Source organism: Microchirus variegatus (genome assembly GCF_963457635.1).
Source record: "Microchirus variegatus genome assembly, chromosome: 7".
Classification (NCBI taxonomy): Eukaryota; Metazoa; Chordata; class Actinopteri; order Pleuronectiformes; family Soleidae; genus Microchirus; species Microchirus variegatus.
Window position 1 is genome coordinate 14,529,507 of NC_139808.1, and position 19,822 is coordinate 14,549,328.

The 19,822-nt window shown below is 39.9% G+C and overlaps 1 protein-coding gene across 1 annotated transcript; it reads right to left on the reverse strand.

Annotated features, from left to right (window-relative positions):
* Nucleotides 1-9,611: 9,611 nt before the first annotated feature.
* Nucleotides 9,612-15,266, reverse strand: pdrg1 (p53 and DNA-damage regulated 1). Its single transcript, XM_083892949.1, has 5 exons — nucleotides 15,173-15,266; nucleotides 14,062-14,137; nucleotides 13,783-13,857; nucleotides 13,306-13,386; nucleotides 9,612-11,265 (listed from the first exon to the last, which is right to left on the reverse strand). Exons 1-5 carry the CDS (start codon nucleotides 15,254-15,256, stop codon nucleotides 11,183-11,185), a joined length of 399 nt encoding a protein of 132 aa, XP_083749075.1. The 5' UTR covers nucleotides 15,257-15,266; the 3' UTR covers nucleotides 9,612-11,182.
* Nucleotides 15,267-19,822: the final 4,556 nt, after the last annotated feature.

Genomic DNA, 19,822 nt, shown 5'->3' on the forward strand with positions numbered 1-19,822 from the left:
GGTTCAACGTCGCTACCAAGATAGGTTCCAGATCCAATCTTTCCTGTGATTCACGTGGAGTGGAGTTAAAATTGGGGCCATTTTAAGAAGCTGAAACATCTCTCAGAATGAGAACATGAATATTGTTGGCTCTGAAAAGGAAAAAAAAACACTTAAGAACATTACAAGATTATCCCACCAGCTGACTTTGTGCCACTGCAAAGAAAGGCACTTCCATCCATCACATTATTGGGGTTTGCGTGATGAATGCATTCAAAAACACTCAAAGGGCATTTTTTGAATTTAACTGGCCCTAAAGGAGAAAGCTTACCCACCAGTGTAACGTTTAGCAATTACCCTGTAACAGTATACAGTGCCTGCCTGCCGGGCTGGAGCTTCATGTACTATTTATAACTACAGAAAGTTTCATGTTGACGAGGTCACACATAAATTAAGTGTATTTCTTCTGTTAAGTTTCAGTAAATAGTATCAACCTTTGAAGAAACTTCCCTCTTCCCCGAATTCAGACTTAAAACCATATGCCTCGGTGACACTGCATCACCCCCATCTATCTGCTACCGCTTACAATAATCATTTATCCCATTAGACTGTTCAAATTCCAGGGGGGGTTAGCAGAATTCACTTCCAGGTGCCTCACTTAGCTAATGCAATGCTGCTGTTGTGCGTCCTTTTTCCTCCATCAGTCTTTATGTAAAATAAATGACTGTCTGTGTGTAGCACAGGAATGCTCCAGGTCAACTCGCAAAGCAAAACAGTTGCGTGCCGGTGATAGCATTGTGTGATCTCATTTGGCAATGAAACGGACATTAAAAAGGCTTGTTCTGGTCACGATTATGTCATCCAAATGAAGTCTCTGTGTGCCATTTACATTAGAACATCCAGTCCTGATGATTGTAGACACCCTCACCTTCTCTCATTTATTGGATACAGTGACCAATATTACCTTAGTCCACAGGTAAATCCCTGACACATTCTTAGCACCTTCTAGTCTATTATGACTCTGGTTTTACAAGACATGCTGAGCATGACGTACAAATTGGTCATATATGAGACCAAGTTTCAGTCACATCATTCCAATCCAAACGCCAATGAACATCATTTGACAGCTATAACAAAGCTGGTGCCCTAAAGCCTTTGCACAGTACTGTATATTGGCGTACTGTGTTTTATGTTCCTGTCTGCGCTCCTTTGTTTCCTTTGTCTCCTCACTTGTTGAAAGTCATCATTATCATCATCATCATACCCATAAATCTTTTCAAGCAGTGAATGTTTCTTTGATCGTTTTGTACTTACATTATGTTCATTTTCAGTGGTATCTGGCTGATCTTCATCCCCCCAGTAGTCACCATCCACAAATTCAGCAATCAATCTGTCAAGACAGACATTATTACTATCCTGTAATATGTGTATTATTATCAGTCAAAGAAAAGACTTAAAACATGTATAACATCATCCCATCTCACCCATTTGCGCGCACACATAAGCGCAGAGCACTCTCTGTGGCTACCCTCAAGCAACAGTGTAAGCAGAGAAATGCTGGAATGAAGTTAAAGGTTTCATCCATTCTTTCAAACTTTTCTAAGCTCAGTTAAAGTGGAACTATGACTATATCTATTATTTATTCATATTAATTATGCCAAATTTGACAGATCCTCCAACAGGTAACAGGTACCTCAACTGTGTAACAAGGTTATTTCTGTGTTCAGTAAGAAACTTACAAACAAGTACTAACTTCACCCATCAGGGTTCTTTAAGAAATAAAAGTGTTGGTGCTGTTCGTACAGTTGATACACACAGTATTTACAACCCGAGCTCACATCTTAACAGTAACGGCCCGCTTTCTTCTCTATTGCCCAGTTACAGCTGTCTTTTTATGTTTTTTATGTGACCATTCACAAAGGACTTGACACCTCATCCATCATCTATCCTGCTTATCCTGCGGGGATTGAAGAGGGAGCAGGGGCCAGTCCGGCCCAGTGTGTATCGGATCACGTTTCTGAACCAAAGTTACTTATTTAAATGTCTTCACACGTGCGTATCAGCAGGGTAAGTGTTTCAACTTTCCTGATTATGAATGTGGATCTGTTTAGGCACCTGGTTAAGGTTACGAAAGATTGTTCTTTTCCTCATAGTGTCACCCTCACCATCCTCTCCATTTATGCCCTCATAATAACATAATAACCGACAACAGCTCTTCCGCCATTTACACTTGTCTTCTCACGGACAAAACAGACACAGCAAAAACTGAGAAGCTAATTTCAGGAAGAAGAAATATGATATCAAGCCACTTTTCATCAGCAGGGACTGAGTGGAGAAGGTCACGGAGGACCTGACCTGACCTAGGGTGAAGAAGTTTATTGCCTGATAATTCGGAGGAAGAAGAACATCCCACAATAACTGCTGGTTGTACTTCTATCGCTGCTCAGCAGAGAGCATCCAGACCTGCTGTCTGTCTCTGTGTGCAGTTTTCCAGCTGCACAGTGGCACAGAGCAAAGTGTTCTGGGGTGTCATAGGCTGCCCTCTCTCCACACAGCAACACATAGTGTATGAGGTGTTGATTTGGCCTTCAAATTCTCCAGATCTCAATCTGAGTGAGCATTGCATCAGGGATGTGCTGGAAAAACAGGTCTGATCCATGGAGGCCCCACCAAGCAAATAGCAAGACTTACAGGATCTGCTATACTGACAGCTGGTTGCCAGATACCACGATATAACTTGACAGATCAAATGAAGACCACGCTTTTATCAGGGCTGTTTCGGTGGCAAAAAAAAAAAAGTGGTCAGAATGTTTGTTTCCGCAAAGCCAATACAAAACAAGGAAATCAACACACACTTATAATTGTGTGTTCACAAGTAGAAAGTGATTACAGATGTCACACCTTGTTTGAAACGTCTATTAACGAAGGCCAGGAGTGAGCAGCTGAGCCAAGTCTGGCTTCTCGTTTAATGCGACTGGAAGCTGACAGAGCAGTGGAAAGCACACAGGGGACAATGCAGGACAAGAGGAAACAGTCACAGCATTGGAAGAATAATACACATATGTATTTATTCTGGAGGAGCTTTGGAACGATACATTTACAGGAAACTCCGATTTAACCTTGTCTTCATATATTAGGTGGTCCATTCTATCACAGTGTCCCGTGTAAGTCTGCTGAATTAAAAACAGGCCTCCGGGTGCAGAGGAATGACAACTTTGATGTGAGCACGAACTAAACCACTGCAGCTGGAAATGGATTCGACAGCTGCACAGAGATTTTCCAAATATTTGGTCATGATTTTGTTTTTCAGGTTGCATTTTTTTGTAACACGCTTAACCAGTTAGTTTCATAACGTACCACACAGGACGTAATCTCTGCTTCTTATTGTGGGATTAGAGTTCTGGTGAAATGTGGTGTGACTATGTTGATAACTCATGATGTGTATTTTGTTCGCTATTTTATTCTTTATTTTTATCTTATATTTTCCATGATTCTGTAAATTGTGTGAGTCTGCCTGCAATCCTATTAATGTGTTACATCTCAATGACACTTTCCTGGTTAAATGAGGATTATAAATGAATAAAATAAAATAAATAAAATTTGATTTTCTTTTGAAAAATTCAGGACTAAATGAAGTCTGGTGCAGCTCAGGTCAAACCTGGAAAAAATGATGGTGCTTAAACAGTCCTGATGCTTAAGAATGTTAGTTTGAAGGGTTTAAAGTAAAATTTTAATAATAATAATAACCTGTCAGAACCAGACTTCTTATTCTTATTCTTATTCTTATTGTTATTTGTATTCCATTCATTGTTTTTCCTACTCGAAACCTGGCACGTCATACCTCTAATCTGAAGAAGCAGAGACAAAGGAAAAATTCCAAATATCTTTTTTTCTTCATTATTAGTCCCAACCCACAGGTGAGGTTGACAGGAGCTAATTTATCATGCTTAAGTCTTGAAATGTAAAACAAGCCTTTCCCATCTTTTTCTATAGACCTGGAAGGAGACTTTGACGCACAACATCAGTTAATTATCCCTTTAATTAATGTTTCATAACCTTTTTCTAAAGGGCAATCACAATTTCTTCCTTTGCTTCCCCGTTTTTTTTATATAACCCATGATCAGAAATCACAACGATCTCAAAAAAGTGTGAGGAATAACTACATATAAAACCATTTTAGAGAAAAACACGTGGCAAAAAACCTCATATTATTATCACCTCATTTAACATAATCACCATCATAACAGACAAAATATTTTACACCCGGCTATAGGGCTGCAACTTTTGATTATATTCTCAATTAAAAGACTCCATAAAATGTCTGAAAATGTAAAAAAATTATTGTTGACTGGTGTTTACCAAATCTGGAAATGATGATGTACTCAAATGTCTTGTTTTGTCCAAACCAAATGTGAGTCAGTTTTTAATGGTTTCTTTGTTTTATGAAGCTAAAAGGAACCATAAAATGTTCACATCTAAGAAGCTGATAAATGTGAGAAGTTTTAATTATTTAATAAAGCAGTCCAATTCATTTAATAATAGATTAATAATCGACAATACAAGTGCTTCACCTTATATTCACCCAAATACATTTTGCCATTTATAGTACAAGGACATACAAATGCAACCCAAATGAGGAGGCAGGGATTAAACCTCTGAAGCTCTGGTAAGAATAATATATATCCACAGTCATCCCACTGAAAGACATTTTTATCACATAAAATTGTATTATCTGCTCTTCTATACAGTTTTTTTAGTCCATATTACCAGCGTATCTTAATCTTGATCAAATGAGTGCAAAGAAAGTTATTTTATCAACTTGACTTTTGGATTAACTTTATTATTTCTAATCTAAATACGTGCATGCATGAAGCCTGAGGGTCACAGTGTCTACATCAGAAATGTTAACTCAACAGCGTTTGCAGGCTGCAGCGTCAGCATATTCAAACACAAGCGAGCAGTTCCCATTCAACCTGGCATTAATGTGTAAAATATATCCTCCATTCTGAGGACGGTCGACACCCTAATTTCGTGCGATATCATGTAATTTGATCCAACTGACCAAACAGAATGGAGATGACAGGAATTTTGATTGTGCTGAAAAAACTAAAACAATCTCGACACTGGCAGCAGCAAAATGTCTCTTCAGTTATTATTCTTCTTCAACCTGTTCTGCCTCTCAGGGCCCTCTTATATGATTTAATATCATGGGACATTTCATGCCCCATTCCAGGAGAGAGGAAATTAAAAACAAGGGAAAGCAACTTAAGCCGAGTGTCTTTCAGCGAATGAGACCTGAATTACTGGGTCCTACGTGGAATAATATACTTTCCCTGCACGGACTTTAAATATTAACAGCGACCCCTAACATCAAACATTCCATCAGCACCGAGAAGCTGAGGCTCCATAACAAACTGAAACTGGCAGGGGGAGAGAGAATAACAGCATACCATCAACGTTGATGTCACCTTGACACATACAATATGTTCCCATATGCTGTAACGTCTACTGTATATAGAAGACTGGGATGTTCAGTGGCGAGTACATTTATTATCAACCAAAACATTCACTGTGTGCACAAACAGGTCTGTTAATATATTAATATATATATATATATATGTGCATATATATATGTAAAGATATAGATATATATAGATACATGATATATAGATGACAGACTGTCAACTGTTCACAAGTGTTCACTTGTAAGTTTTAGGTTTGTGTTGTACTGTTTTACCTCTGCCACAGTCGAGAGGAGTTGAAAAGTGTTATTGACAGGAGGAGAAAGGAGTTGTTGAGTGTTTATTGCAGGGTTGGTAGAAATGTCGGGCAATGCACAGATTCCTCTGCCTGGTGAATGAGTTGTGCAGTGGGTGGTGGGCATTGTCCAGAGAGGGATAATGAAGATTATGTCTCTGCAAGCCAAAAGCTGCACATAAAAAAACGACATAAAAATTCCCCATCAGGGGTCAGTCACGTTGTGTCCACTGAGTTTCCTATTCAGCTTTAACTTTAACATATCTCAGTACCTGAAGTTGTCTTGATACAAATCTGAAATGCTAAATGAAGTGATATCAGAATATAGAGCTATCCATCCATCTTCTACTGCACATAGGGCGATTAACAACAGCTTTAAATACACCTCACAAAAGGAGCAAGAGAACAGTGGGCCTGTCATTCAAGTCCCATGTTAAAGCTGAAGTGCATAGCTTTGTCATGATGTTATTATTCTGCCTCTGTTTGGTCTTTGTGATCAGAAACGATGCAACATTATTTAGTAGCCGCGTCCCGCATCAGAATCTGTGTGGAGCCTGAATAGACATATTTAGCATTGTGTGAACTCATTTGACATCGGTGTGAATGTAACAAACATTTGTTAGTATTTGAAACTCATGCACAAGAGTTTTAACACACAGCAATGGTGTTTCATCAGGGCTGTCAAACGCCTGATGGAAACATAAGAGAGACACAAGCAACACTGGCACAAGTACACCAAGCTCAATCATTAACTTGATCAGGCAGGAATCAGATTACAGTATGTGCTTTTGGTCACTTGTGTGTTGTTAAATGAATGAACTGGACTGAAAAGTGTATGTCAGCAGTGTAAAATGTGAAGCCAACGAAGACCGAGTAACCGGACACAACTCTCAGCCAACTGTCGGAATCAGACTCTCTGCTGATTTCCTCACGATTTGGCTTCACCCTCCCTGTGGTTTCTACCCTGGCAAACAACTTGCGACAGTAAATCAGCGCTGGAGCTCTGCAGACATAAGTGATCAAACATTTCAGTCTCACAGCGAGAAGGAAAGTAGCACGGTGCATACATGCACACAATCACGTACCTGTCTTTGTTTTCATTGTGGGATCACCCGACCCTTCAACCTTACTTATAGCGGTATGTTTTTTTTGGCTGTGCACAGTGTTCTCATTTTTGTCGCTTTATAGCAGAGTTTTGCAAATGAAAAATATGTATTATTACAATCATTATTAATAATAAACTAAATACCTAACCCCGATTCTCAACCTAAGACCAAAGCTTCACCGTCATGAAAGCCTGAGAAGTTCTGAGGATTTACAACGTTCTTGTGATGGTTTTTCTGAAATTTGTCTATTAACTCGCTGATGTTTTCACAGCTATTTTTCTGAGGACACTGTATTGGACCTTAAGAACAAAACATTGTCCCTAACCTTAAACATAACCAATTAATGCCTCACCCTAACCTGAACCCAACGACAACTCAAGTTTTAGCCGCAAACTTAAATTTTCAGACATTATATCCTGCCTCATTAGGACCAATCCAATTCAACTTGTGCTTTGCACAGACATGAGGACATATACAAAAGTAAAAAGCAATAAAAGACAATAAAACATCTCAAACTGAGTTAAAATGTGTTTTAAGAGAGGACTTAAAACACCAAAGTGAGTCGGCCTGCCTGATGTGCAAAGGTAACATTCTACAGTTCTGGGGCAGCGACTGAAAATGCCGCTGTTAAGCTCCGTCTTTGTCTTATGGACCACCAACAATGACGGTTCTGTCGACCTGAGATAGCGTGAGGGAGTGTACAGCTGAAGGAGGTCAGAGAGATACTGTGGGGCAAGACCATGAAGACATTTAAAAACAAACTTGAGCCAATCAAGTGATGCTAAAATCGTAGAATAATGTGCTGTCGTTTTGAACCAATTCTAGTCGCACAAGGCCTGTACAGGAAATGTGCACTTTTTCTCAAGGTGGCAAGAACAAGAACAAAGTTAGTTCTGGCCAAGGACATTTCTTACTTCCAATGACATGTCCACATTCAAATTTCTGACCAACCGCACAATAGTTGCCAGATACTACACAAGAGAAAAGATCTGCCCAGTTGACGTGTCAAGAACATGCTGCAAGAACTCTCGATTCTCACACTTTTCTCGCAGCCCTGGGAGAAAAAAAGAATTTATCAGTTCTTGTTGAGTATGTACAGGCCTTCGCCCAACATAGTGTTTATGCTGTTTATCTAAACACGAGTGGTCAAAGACAAAGAAAGACCCAGAGCATGGCGAGAGCTAAACTTTTATACCTAAGAAACACACCTCTCACATCTCTTTGTCTGTTGAAGGGGTCTGCCCCCTCCAGGCCGTGCTTTCACACCCCTTTTCTCTACTGCAGGTATCGGGGGTGACACCCCCCAAGAGGTATCCTGCAGGACGTTGTAGTTAGGAGCAAGTTGAGTCTAGACATCCTAATTTGAATACACAAAAGGACGTGATATCTTGTGTCAGGAAAAGCTCTCGCTTTGAGACAAAGAAATTTAATGTCATTATGCCACAAAAGGTCGTAAAGAGGTAAAATTCAAGCGTGCATGCACATGCACACAAGGTAAACAGAGTGTCTTCATATGTATAGCTTTCAATTTTAAATGAAATATAAAGTTCTTCTCCAGAAGAGTGACCGTTTGAGTTTGTTAATTGGACATCCTGTTCATCAAACTGCTGCAGCATCGCTGCACAAATCCCTGAAAAAACTAATATAATTACAGTTTATGGATTTATTCTCACTCTTGTATGAATGTGATACATGTTGCCCTCAAGTGGAGGCAAACAAAAACACTGTATAATCAATCGTCATTTCATAATGTCTTGATTTAAAGCCCTCCAGGTGGAAGTCAAACTGCTGAGTGCGACTTCAGAGCAGCGTAGCGCGTCTCAGTGTATGATATAATTATCTAATATTCAAGATGAGCAGCAGATTCCCATCCTTTGACTCATAAATTCATCACTCAGAGCTGGTTCCAGGTTTGAGAGCGATGGCACGCAACCACACTCCGAGTGAACTAAAGCTGCTACTGGATCATCAGCGCCTCTGCACACATACCTCCCATGTGACCGTCCCTCCCTTTCTCTCTTGGCCTCAGGCTAGTCATGTCTTCTCATGCTCACTGGCATGTCAGACTGACAAATTATGCAGCAATAGCAACTATTTCGCAGTGAGCAATCTATCACACAGTCTCTGACTAAGGATGTATGGTATGTCTCATTTAAAAAGAAAAATTAAATTAAATTAAATTAAATTAAATTAAAAAAACTAATAGCACAATGGCTCTGACAAAACAGGCAGGTTATGCTAAATTAAATCAATATTTATTTATTTTTAAAATTCCCTTCTTTCATTTACAATAAAATAGAGATTTTCCTACAATTAAGTACATCTTCAGCGTGTTTGTTGTCTGAATATTGGCTGAAATCAAAGCCACAGCTGTGGTGTGCATTACATAACTTATGAGACGGAGCAGAAACTCGTCCCTGAGAAGCTTGAGAAGCAGCGGAGGCAGAGGGTGAAGCCAAGTATCTGCCTCCGATGTTCACCTTCACTGCACTGCCATCTTGTGACTATGACCCCACTCCATTTTTTTCACTGGAGCCTTAACTACACTGTTCGTACAACTTGTGTCATTTAGTCCTGAAATGCTTGCGAGTTGAGAGGAGTTTTATTGCTGGGCAATATGGTTAAAAACCTATGATGATGAAACATTTCAAAATATAATGATATAATGTATAATGATAATTATAATGAGAAATTGCTGTTAAAATGTTCTTAATGGAAACCACTTCAGGAAACCAGGTAATTGTAGTATTAAAGTTCTTTACTGGCAAAAACTGAAGAGAAACAATTACACAACGAAGGTGAAACATATGACAGTTACAGTCAGGTCCATAAATATTGGGGCATCGACACAATTCTCTTTTTGGCTCTATACACCACTACAATGGATTTGAAATTAAACTAGCAAGATGTGCTTTAACTGCAGACTATCAGTTTTTTTTTAAGGTATATCCAATTCAGACATCTGCACACAAGCTGGAGTGATCACAAACGTTTTAATTACCCACACCAGGAGTGCGAACACTCATTTCCTGGCTCGTCTGTCCAGCACCTGGTTCTTAAGAAAGCTGGATGTGTGGGCCTTCACTTGACTGAGTAAGACAGTCATGATGCTCACGATCAAGGGGGGGCCACAGAGTCCACAGTGGAAAAGCTACAGCACCAGCTACTGCTGTAACACAAATGTATTGCGATTACAAACGGGTGTGTTCATACTCCACCACTGCCTCTCATTAGATATGGTTTTACAGCAGGCAGTTAATCAAGTGTTGGACAACCACGATTGCAGTCTGTAAATCATATGACTGTCAGGGTTTACCCCAAAAATCCTGCTAAGCCTGGTGGTAGGGCCTCTCGGGCAGCCCAAAAAATGTTAAAAGTTGACAGGAAATAAGAAATTATGACTATTATGTGAAATAATGACTCTTATGTGTTATTGTAAGACATTAATTAACAAAACTTCAACACTGTTCACACCGCCCCTGCGCTGTTCTCCCTCTCCTGCGCCATGAGCTTCTCCGTCTCCAAGTGGGGTCTCTGTTTCCAACAATTCTCTATGCGCAGTGCTCTCCAAATCCAAATAATGATCTTTATAACAAGCAGGGGATCCGAGTAGATCTTATGAAAACGTGGTGACAGACTCTTAAGAGCAGAGCGCACTTTTCATTGTTTTCACTCTGTGGACTCAATCTTTGAGTAGAAGACGCTTTAACGCTGCAATTAAGGGAATAACGGATGCATCAGATGAGCTGATCTCTTTAGTTAACTGCTCAAAGAGAGAGAGTATGTTGTCTGGTGTTAAGTGAATGCCGCAGGGAGTTCATAATCTGCGCCATATGCAGCCAAATTTCGTTTTGCGCCAAGAGACTTTCCCGCATTTAATAGGTGCTGTTCCAGAACAAGAACAATATAACTGTAATAATGACGTATTTGCACTCGCTGATTACATGGGGTTTAGAAAAATCTTTGGTGTACAAAAAAAATCTATTCAAAATAAATAAACAAGCAATGCTTAGTCTGGCGGAGGGGCAAGCAAAGCCTGGTAGCCCGCCAGGCTTATAATGCACTGGGGGAAACCCTGACCGTGTTTAACTTGCTGTAATCATCCATCTATTAAATGTTGCAGTTCAGTGATCAGGATTGTTTTCTTTCTGGTTATTTCATCCATTTACAACTTCTTTGTGGGTTATCCATTGTGTAAAATGACTCATGATGACAGAGAAATGTCACAAAAACCTCAAGCCTTGAACTTTCTTCTTTTTTCTTCACTTGAGAACATGATGGATTTCTGGTGAGGTTCTTAACATGATCCGTGGCCTTATGTCCTCAGCATGATGAAATGGTCATATCTTTAAAATGCTGTTCAAAGCTTTGAGTTCATCAGTGGAGAGAGGACAAAGGTTGTAGCCTCTCAGCTCAGGGTTCCCTGCAAACAAACACAGACACACATCAGTGTTTCCTCACAGAGCAGTGCTGGGACTATAAATGTCCTGAATGGAAGCAAGTCATGTGTTTCCACTTACACTGGATGTGATTGGGACTGAGGCCTTCTTCCAGAAATAACAATGTTACCAGCGGAATAATTACTGAATTGAAACCTCTCCCTGATCTGACCGAAGACAGACTGGACACAGTTCCCACTCCCTCTTCCAACAACTGGACCACAGGGAGATTTTTAGACTTTAACGCCACATTACTTCTCAGATTGCTTTTCTTTGCAAAACATAAATTACTGAAGAGCAGGCATTTCTTTGAGGGACACTACAGAGCTTCACAAGTGAAGCCTGTGTTTACGTGCATTTTGTTTGTCTAAACTTTGACGGGTGCAAAATCAAAAACCAAAAGGTTGAAAGCTTAACAGCCCTGTTGATAGAAATGTTTCTGTCTGAGAAAGTTTTACTGGCAAACACATCTAACCATTCCTTAGTGACTGCCCATAAAACACTTTATTTACAAGCATTGACACACCTTTACTCTCCAGATCTTAATGTCCTGTCAGTGGATGTTTTGGCAATGAGGATGTCATTATTATTGCTTTTTTATTTGAATACGGGGAACATTGAGTTCCAAACGTCAGCACCTCCATATTCAGCCTTTAAAGATGACATTTAAGAAATACTGCTTCAGCTAAAATATTGTGACAAACTTCAGATCATGATTATTTACGGTTTAATCAAAGCTACAACTCAACAGTGAACTGAGATTTGTTGAAACATGAAAATGCCATTTACAACATTTATGCACATTGATGTGCACTAACAACTGCAATGTGCTGATAATGTAACTGGACTGTGCTGCGTTTGTCTGACCACACACACAGTGCTCAGACAAGGTAGTGATAGTGAACTTACTATTTAAAAACAGCTGGTGCTGAATAAGTAAAGGTCAATTGTGTTGTCAAAAGTGCAAAGTATTAATTTAACAATGGCTGAGTAATTGTCAGGGCGCACACTGACTACCTGAGCTAAATAATCAGCATGATTATGATCAACAACACCTGTGTGTGCTTCTCCTACTAAAACATGTCAAAAAGGCTATCAGCCTATTAATTGCACACCTTCTTCAAATACTCATACAGATATTTGTTGTGTTTGTGTGTCCAAGATAAAAGCTCAACTTTAAAGCTTGCATAATTGCAATGGCTTCCACTTTATTGTGTGGCCCCTAATTGTGAACTATTTCGTTTGTTTGTTTTTAATAATTAAAACAATCTTTCAGATTTTCAGGTTGTTAAATGTGAAGATTGTTCTGATTTCATTGCTCCATTTGACAAAGAAATCATTAAAATGTAAAGATTGGTTTGTAGGCAAAACGAAACATTGCAAACACATTCATACTGAGGTTTGGGAAACCATTCAACATTTTTCAACATTTTCTGACACTTTATGAACCAAACAAACATGATTAATCGAGAAAGTTATCGACAGATTAATCAATTAGGAAAGTAATCCTTGTTGTCCAAAAGAGATTGTGCTCTTTGTTTAGAACAGAGTGGAGTTATAGTGAGCACTGCCCACTTAAGTTGTTCAAGAAAAACTGCAAGTACATTTGGTTCTGACTCAAAGAGTATTTGAAGAGGCTTTTATATGTAAAGCAAGGGCTTTTCTGCATGGACGCTGCCATCTTGCACTGGCATGTCTTTACAGCAGCCCAAAATAGCCAACCATTTGCAATTTGCATTTTGAAGAAGCTTATTACACAAACACTGGACCTTTTAAAGTCAGAATTTATAGCACTGTGCAGTGTCTTCTCTGTTGGTTTCCAGGGAAAATGACAATACTTTAAATGCAGTTTCTGATTTCCTTCTGTCACCAGCTCCTAACGTACAGCCGCAGGAGTAACAATCTCCACTTCTGATTCTCAAATATACCACATATACATATTTACGGAACATTGTAAACTGTTCTTTTACTGTACATTAACATTATTTGTATGTGGCTCTATGTATGTGTGATGCTCTCCATACCTTGCATCTCATTGAGACGATTGACCTTTGCTTTCAATCCTTTGCGTACATCATTTATCTCCTTTTCGAGCTGCTCCTGGTCTATGATGAACGACAAAAAACAGTTTATAAGGACCAAGATTAACCATGTCGATTATCACAGCTGTAAGTATGCGCACAAACTCCTGAAGTCTGAAATACTTCATTTGAATTTACACAGAAGACATTAAATTAAAACAACTTTGCAATGAACATTGCCATTATGACAGAGACACTACACATCATTCTTTCAGTGATCATTATGTCAAACACAAAATTCAAGTTAACAAGCACATGCACATGGTGGAGTTACCAGGTAATGGATCACATTTCATAATTTGGCTCATTTGTTCTCATTTGTAATTTTTAAATTTAATTTAACAGGGTAAAATCAAACTGAAAAAAAAAAAAACAGTGTGGGATTTCATTTTGGAACATCAATTCAGTCTTGGTCTTTACCTTTCTCAATCATCTCTTTCGTCTTTGATTTGGGAAATTTGATGAACATGTTTCCAAAGCAAACTTTCACTTTTTCTGAAACAAAAGAATAATTTAACGTTCAACGCATCTACAAGCACTGCTACAAATATACACCTGACTCATATCAACATATTATTATGCTATGTTCAAGGTACAATTACTGTGTATAACCAAAGCCAAAGGATGTCGGTGAGGGTCCCGTGACGGGGTGAATCCCTGAAATTGTGGCAAGAAAAACTGTGATGAGCATTTACTCACCTGAATCAGGTATTTCAGTTTTTAGTGCATTGAGTGCTTCTCTGTTCCTGTTTCTCTTTGAGTCCAGGTCAACTATCTGAAAAAGACAGAGGACGTCAGTGTTTTCCCTAAGGTTTTTTCAGGCATAGTGAACAAAACGGGTGCTGATGAAGCAAGTGGGGCATAGACATAAGAGGAGAGCAAGCAACAGAGCAAGAAAGTAAATGGGAGACAGTGAAGCAAAGAGCACATCAAACAGAAAAAGTGCAAAACTCTTGTTATAGATCAGGGTCTGTATTACGTTAAAAAAAATTATAAAAAAAATAAAAATTGTAGTGTCATGGTTTCAAATATGTAAATTATAATCATTGTCTATTATGGTTATGATATGAGTGAACATGAAAACATGCATCACAGATAAACGCTATGAAACAAAGTTACCTTTGAGACTATAGCATGTCAGTGGGCGCACGATATACTATACTGTATATATTAGGCTAACTAGCCATGTTCCTATTTTATTGACTGCTTTAATATAATGAAATGTATAAATAATTAAGTAAATTGCAGTTCAGGTATCTGTATCAGTCCCAACATTAAAACTGGTATACTCATTGCCTTAATTCTGAAACATTAATTATGTGAGCAAAAAAAACAAAACAAGTAGGTTGAGGTTACAGTTGTTTCCATTGTGCTATGCCTGGACAACGTCAAGAAACACACAGATCATCACGACAGCAAGTTACCAAATTTAATGTTGAGGCTCAGATTATTGCAGTATTTTTCCTGGTCAGTGTAAAATTATTCTCATTGTCACTGCACACGTTTAAGCTAGGGACAGGAGAAAAGCACCAGGTGTCCCTAATAAGCAATCATTGACATACCAATAATTAACTTCATGATTGACACCTGAGTTTTCCCGGCTGTGACATACACGTAGTAAATTTCTGGGGTACATTAATACATTTCAGGCGAGAATTTAAATGTTTATAAACTGGCAGTAAATAACGTTAGCTTAGATGCTAACCCTCTCAGACGTAGTCAGTCAGTTAGAAAATGCATCCACGCTCCGAGGCTCACTTGAACTGTGTATTACAAACAGCTGGTTGTTGCCTAATAACTATGTTGATACCTGTTGTTTAGAGGTGAGAACATCCTCGGCTGCTTCTTCAACTTCTGTCAAATACTGCAAAATACGCTGCGAAACAGCATCCATGCTTGATGGCTGTGCGACTACAATAATAAGTCCGGTCAGAAACAAGGACGCTTTTTTTCCTTTCCCCCGCGCCTCCTCACCCCAAAAGCAGAAGACCCGCCCCCACCCTGTCTCTGATTGGACAAGGTTCATACATAAAGACAGGTGATTGGATAGAATTAGTGAATTACATAATGCCACGCTAATCAAAAATATTGTACAAAAACGGAAGTATTATATATTAAGTTTAATTTTTTATATATAAAAAAAAAACAAAAAAAAACGAAGCAACATTTAAAATAAGAGGATAATAAATAGATAAGAGTATAAATAATATAATGAAAATATATATTGTCAGCTGCAGATGTTGCTTTGGAAATGTTATTGACATACATAATAGATTATAACAAAACTGTGCTAAATATATGTACAGTACTTAATGGAAGCCCCTTTCTGCCACTTGACAAGTAAAAATATACATTAGTAAGTCATATATCTAATATATATATGTATACATATATATATATATATCATAACTATGACTTACTAATGTATATTTTTACTTGTTTGTGTTTGTTCGTATACACTTACTTGTGACTATCACAAGAGACTTACATTCAATTATATCATCTCTTTTTAGTTTATGAAGGTGAACACAATTCAGATTCTGTATGAAAGCAACATAAACTTGTTTTTGTCTGTGCTGTGCAGCTCACAACACACATCTACTAACATGCAGAAATGTACAGTATTTCACATTACATTACATTACAGGCCAAACAGCATCTCATATCTGGCTGTGTGGTAAATACACTTAATGTGTAAAATATAAAAAGTTCACATAATGATCTTTGTATGTCTTGTTAAACATCACAATAGCCATGGAGGGCTTTCTGTGATACCTGAGGAGTAGACCTTGCATAAGTCATGATGTACATTCCCTTCAAAGGCTCTGTAAAGCTGTATGGTGAGTGACTTAAATTGGAATTAGTGTCAGTTCACATGGGATTTCAGGTCAAATACCAAAATGAGGTTGAAGAGATTCTCTGTAGGCCTATGTGATGACATGCTAATAGCCCACAGAAAGGTTAAGAAAACATTTCAAAAGCTGTGAGTGTTCACAGGAGCATAATGGCCTCAGTAACCTGTGGAACAAAAGAAGTTAGGAACAGGACTCTTCTTCGACTTGGCCTCCAGGCCAAATTGGATAACTGTAGAAATTAAAATACCTCAAACATTCATACCCTCCGCAAGAACAGAGAAATGTCTTATTTTTCTCAAGACATTAACCACGCCCAGTACGAATTTCTGGCCAATCACACAATAGTCGTCAGACAACGCACAAGAAATACGTTCCGCCCAGATGAGGTATGGAGTAAGTGCAGATTTTACATATGACAAATGCAGCATGATATTGTCTTGGTGATAAGTATTCTCAACAGCAGAATCTCCATCAAATCCAGGGAAGGGGTAGCTACATAGAAGGCAATATCTGCAGAAATTACAGTGGAATTGCCGCCTTCCGGAGCTGAAGCCATTCTGGCATGCTGCACTGAACTGGCACGAATGACAGGTTGAAAAGATGAATTCAAGTTTCTAATTGAATGTCTGCATGTTGAGATAGAGTTGAAAAATGAGTGTAAATGAGGGTTTTGAAGTAAGAAATATATGCAAAATCTGAATACATCCATTAAGGTTGTCGCGATAATTGCAAAAACGAAATACCGCGATAAGAACAAGAATATCGCAGAGGCAGATACAGCACAACCACACATTACTGTTGGCTAAACAGATGCTATGTCCCTTTAAGAGCACCAGTGTGTAACGAGCTGACAGCTCTAACATCCACAACGTCCTAAAAGAGCTGAATATTGGCTGTCACTATCTGTGTTAACCCGTGTGCAGTCTAATCTGCTAATCTGAATCAGCTGTGTGGCAGCTGCATTTTATGATGGTTTCGTGGAGCAGGCACCAGTGATGCACCATTCAAACTACTCATTGTAAAGTGAAGACTGTAGTTTGTATTGCTGAAATGTCTTCACCATGAGAGTCACAAGTCTTAGTCTGAGGACTCTGATGTAGTTTTGTGAAGATAGAGTCAGAAATGGCAGTTTTAAAATCAGGGAATTTTCTGTTTTTGTCCAAGAGGAGGAGAGGACATTTTATACTGTGCTCTATGGAGAAGCTGGGTGGTTCTCCTCTCATTCAGAGTTGCAGTTCAAATTCTTTAAGTCACTGTGCTTCGGTAGTCACATTGTATGGAAATAGACACATTTGTCTACGTTCTGGTAGAAAGTCATGCATGGAGAGTGAAGTTTGTGAAATGAAGAGCAAGTTGAATAAACATTTTCTTGAGAGTTAAACAACCTCTCTCTCCATTGTAGTATGTGATGTCATCCTTGCAATACAAACATTCTGGAATAGGCTGACAATTCCATGACTTTTAACTGTGACAGTGAAAAGTGTCTTCTTGTGAATGTTTTGAAGTTCAAATTAAAATAGAAAAGTATTGTCTTAAGAACATTCAATGGAACGAGACGTTTTCTCTGAAAAAAGTGGAATATTTCGGAAGGAAGTATGAAATATTTAAAACATTTGATTAGACAGAATAATGTCCTCATTGAACTGAACATTTTGAAGTTTGAATTAAGTTTCTACGTTGAAGTATGTGGAACTAATTGATGGCAGAAAATGACTTAATAAGATGTTTTTTTTTTTAAATGGCCGCCACAGAACAATATAGAGTGGGATTGCTGAAAACAATAATTAGTTGCAGTACTACAGTATGTAACAACTCCATGTGCTGTCATGTAACAAACACCACTTGTTTTGACCTGTTTGGCCTGTGATCAGGAGGAAATTTGGATGCAGATAAATTGTCCATAATCGCAGTGACAGCATCTGGTTTGATTTCTGGTTCCTTCAGGTCGACTAGTCTCATCCGCTCAGTTAGTCCTCTTCTACGCTCAGAACCACTCCGTCTTCTCTCTGATCCATGTTGGTGTCTCTCTACTCCGCATCTCCTCTGTTCTGAGTTGCTCCTCTTCCTAACCTCCTCTGTCCTGTGGTCCATCACATGTCCCCGTGCTCCAACACTCCAGTCCCTGGCAGTGGACTGAGGTTTGGCGTTAGTGCCTGGAGTTGAGTTGCGAATGTTTCCTGAGGCCTGCATTCTCCTCAGATAGCTGTTGACCCTCACCGGGCTGCTCACCCTCTGAGCTCGGGATACTGTGCTCCTGTCTGAATAATGCACCCGGCTCTCGCTGCAGCTCCTTTTAGGCAGTGATACGGGACGTCTCTGCTCCAGCATGGGGCTCAGTCTCGATGTACAGCTGGGACTGTGGGTGGAGTGGCAGCCCGGCGTGTTACAAACCGAGTGGCGGATGCGGTTCAGAGTGCAGGCACAGCTGGAGAGCATTGTGGAGTGACAGGACAGGGAGGAAAGCAAGGTGAGGGGGAACGCCCGCTGACACTGGAGGATACACTTTGGCGTGCTGAGGCGTGAAGAGGCAGCCGCAGCTGACCTGTGGCAGCCTGGTATCACCTCTGACACAGACGAACTCCCGCTGTCCTCTTGGGTAGACTGGATCTGACACCACTCCAGCTGCAGCAGCTTCTCGAGGTATCTTTCCAAACATCCCACTGGCTTGGGCCGAGACGCCCCGAGACTCTTCTCCATGTTGGAGAGAACAGCAAGCTGACTGAGGTTCCAGGAGTTAAAAGGTGGAGGAAGAAAATCTGGAAAGTCAAAAGTGCTGCGACTGTGCCGCGGCCTGGGTCCACGAGCTGACCAGTCTTCAGGCTCTGTGGTGTCGGGCCTCAGCTCGAGTTGTGGAGGAACCCTGTCAGAGGACGACAAAGGAAGTCTCTCTGACTCAGACAAGTCAGTGTCACTGTCACCATCTCCATGGCCACTCAGATGTTCCCCCGCTGGTTTTGGTGAAGGTCTCTCCACCAGATCGGGGCTGGAATCAGACAGTTGGTGACAGGGAAACGCCGGTTTGTGTCTGCTCCTCCTGGATCCTGTGTGCTTCATCTCACTGTGGCCACAACGCCGAGCAGCCGACTGCACTTTTGGCTCCGTGCTGTCTTCTGCTGTGGACGGTAGATGAGACTTTGTCTCCAATGTTACCTGAGCACTAGAAGGAAAAGAATGCGATATTAGCCCAACACCGGGACAACAAATAAAGACATCACATTTACACAGACACACAAATCTCACCTGTGTTGGCAGTTATTGCATTTGGACAGGGCAGTGTGGGGCTTGTGCTTTCGTCTTTGTGGCAGTTTCTGTGATTAGAGAGAGAGAGAGACACTGTGATAGAGACTCATGTTTGATGTCCATCCATCCACTATCCACCGCTCAATCCTCCACAGGAGGGTCGCGGGGGGTTCTGTGCCCAACTCTACGGAGTTCACTCTGGACAGTTCGCTAGTCCATCGCAGGGCCACATACAAACAACCATTCACTCACACGCTCATGCCTACAGTCAATTTAGAGTGACCAAATTTACCTAATCCCCATATTGCATGTTTTTGGATTGTGGGAAGAAACCTGAGAAAACCCACGCAAACATTGGGCGAACA

Bases quoted from the DNA above. Each gene is read 5' to 3' on its own strand.
- pdrg1 (XM_083892949.1), bottom strand. From the start codon at position 15,256: ATGGATGCTGTTTCGCAGCGTATTTTGCAGTATTTGACAGAAGTTGAA. The intron at 13,387-13,782 runs GTAAAGACCAAG...CGTTCATCATAG, and splicing joins GAAAGAGATGATTGAGAAAG to ACCAGGAGCAGCTCGAAAAG. The intron at 11,266-13,305 runs GTATGGAGAGCA...GTTTGTTTGCAG, and splicing joins TCGTCTCAATGAGATGCAAG to GGAACCCTGAGCTGAGAGGC.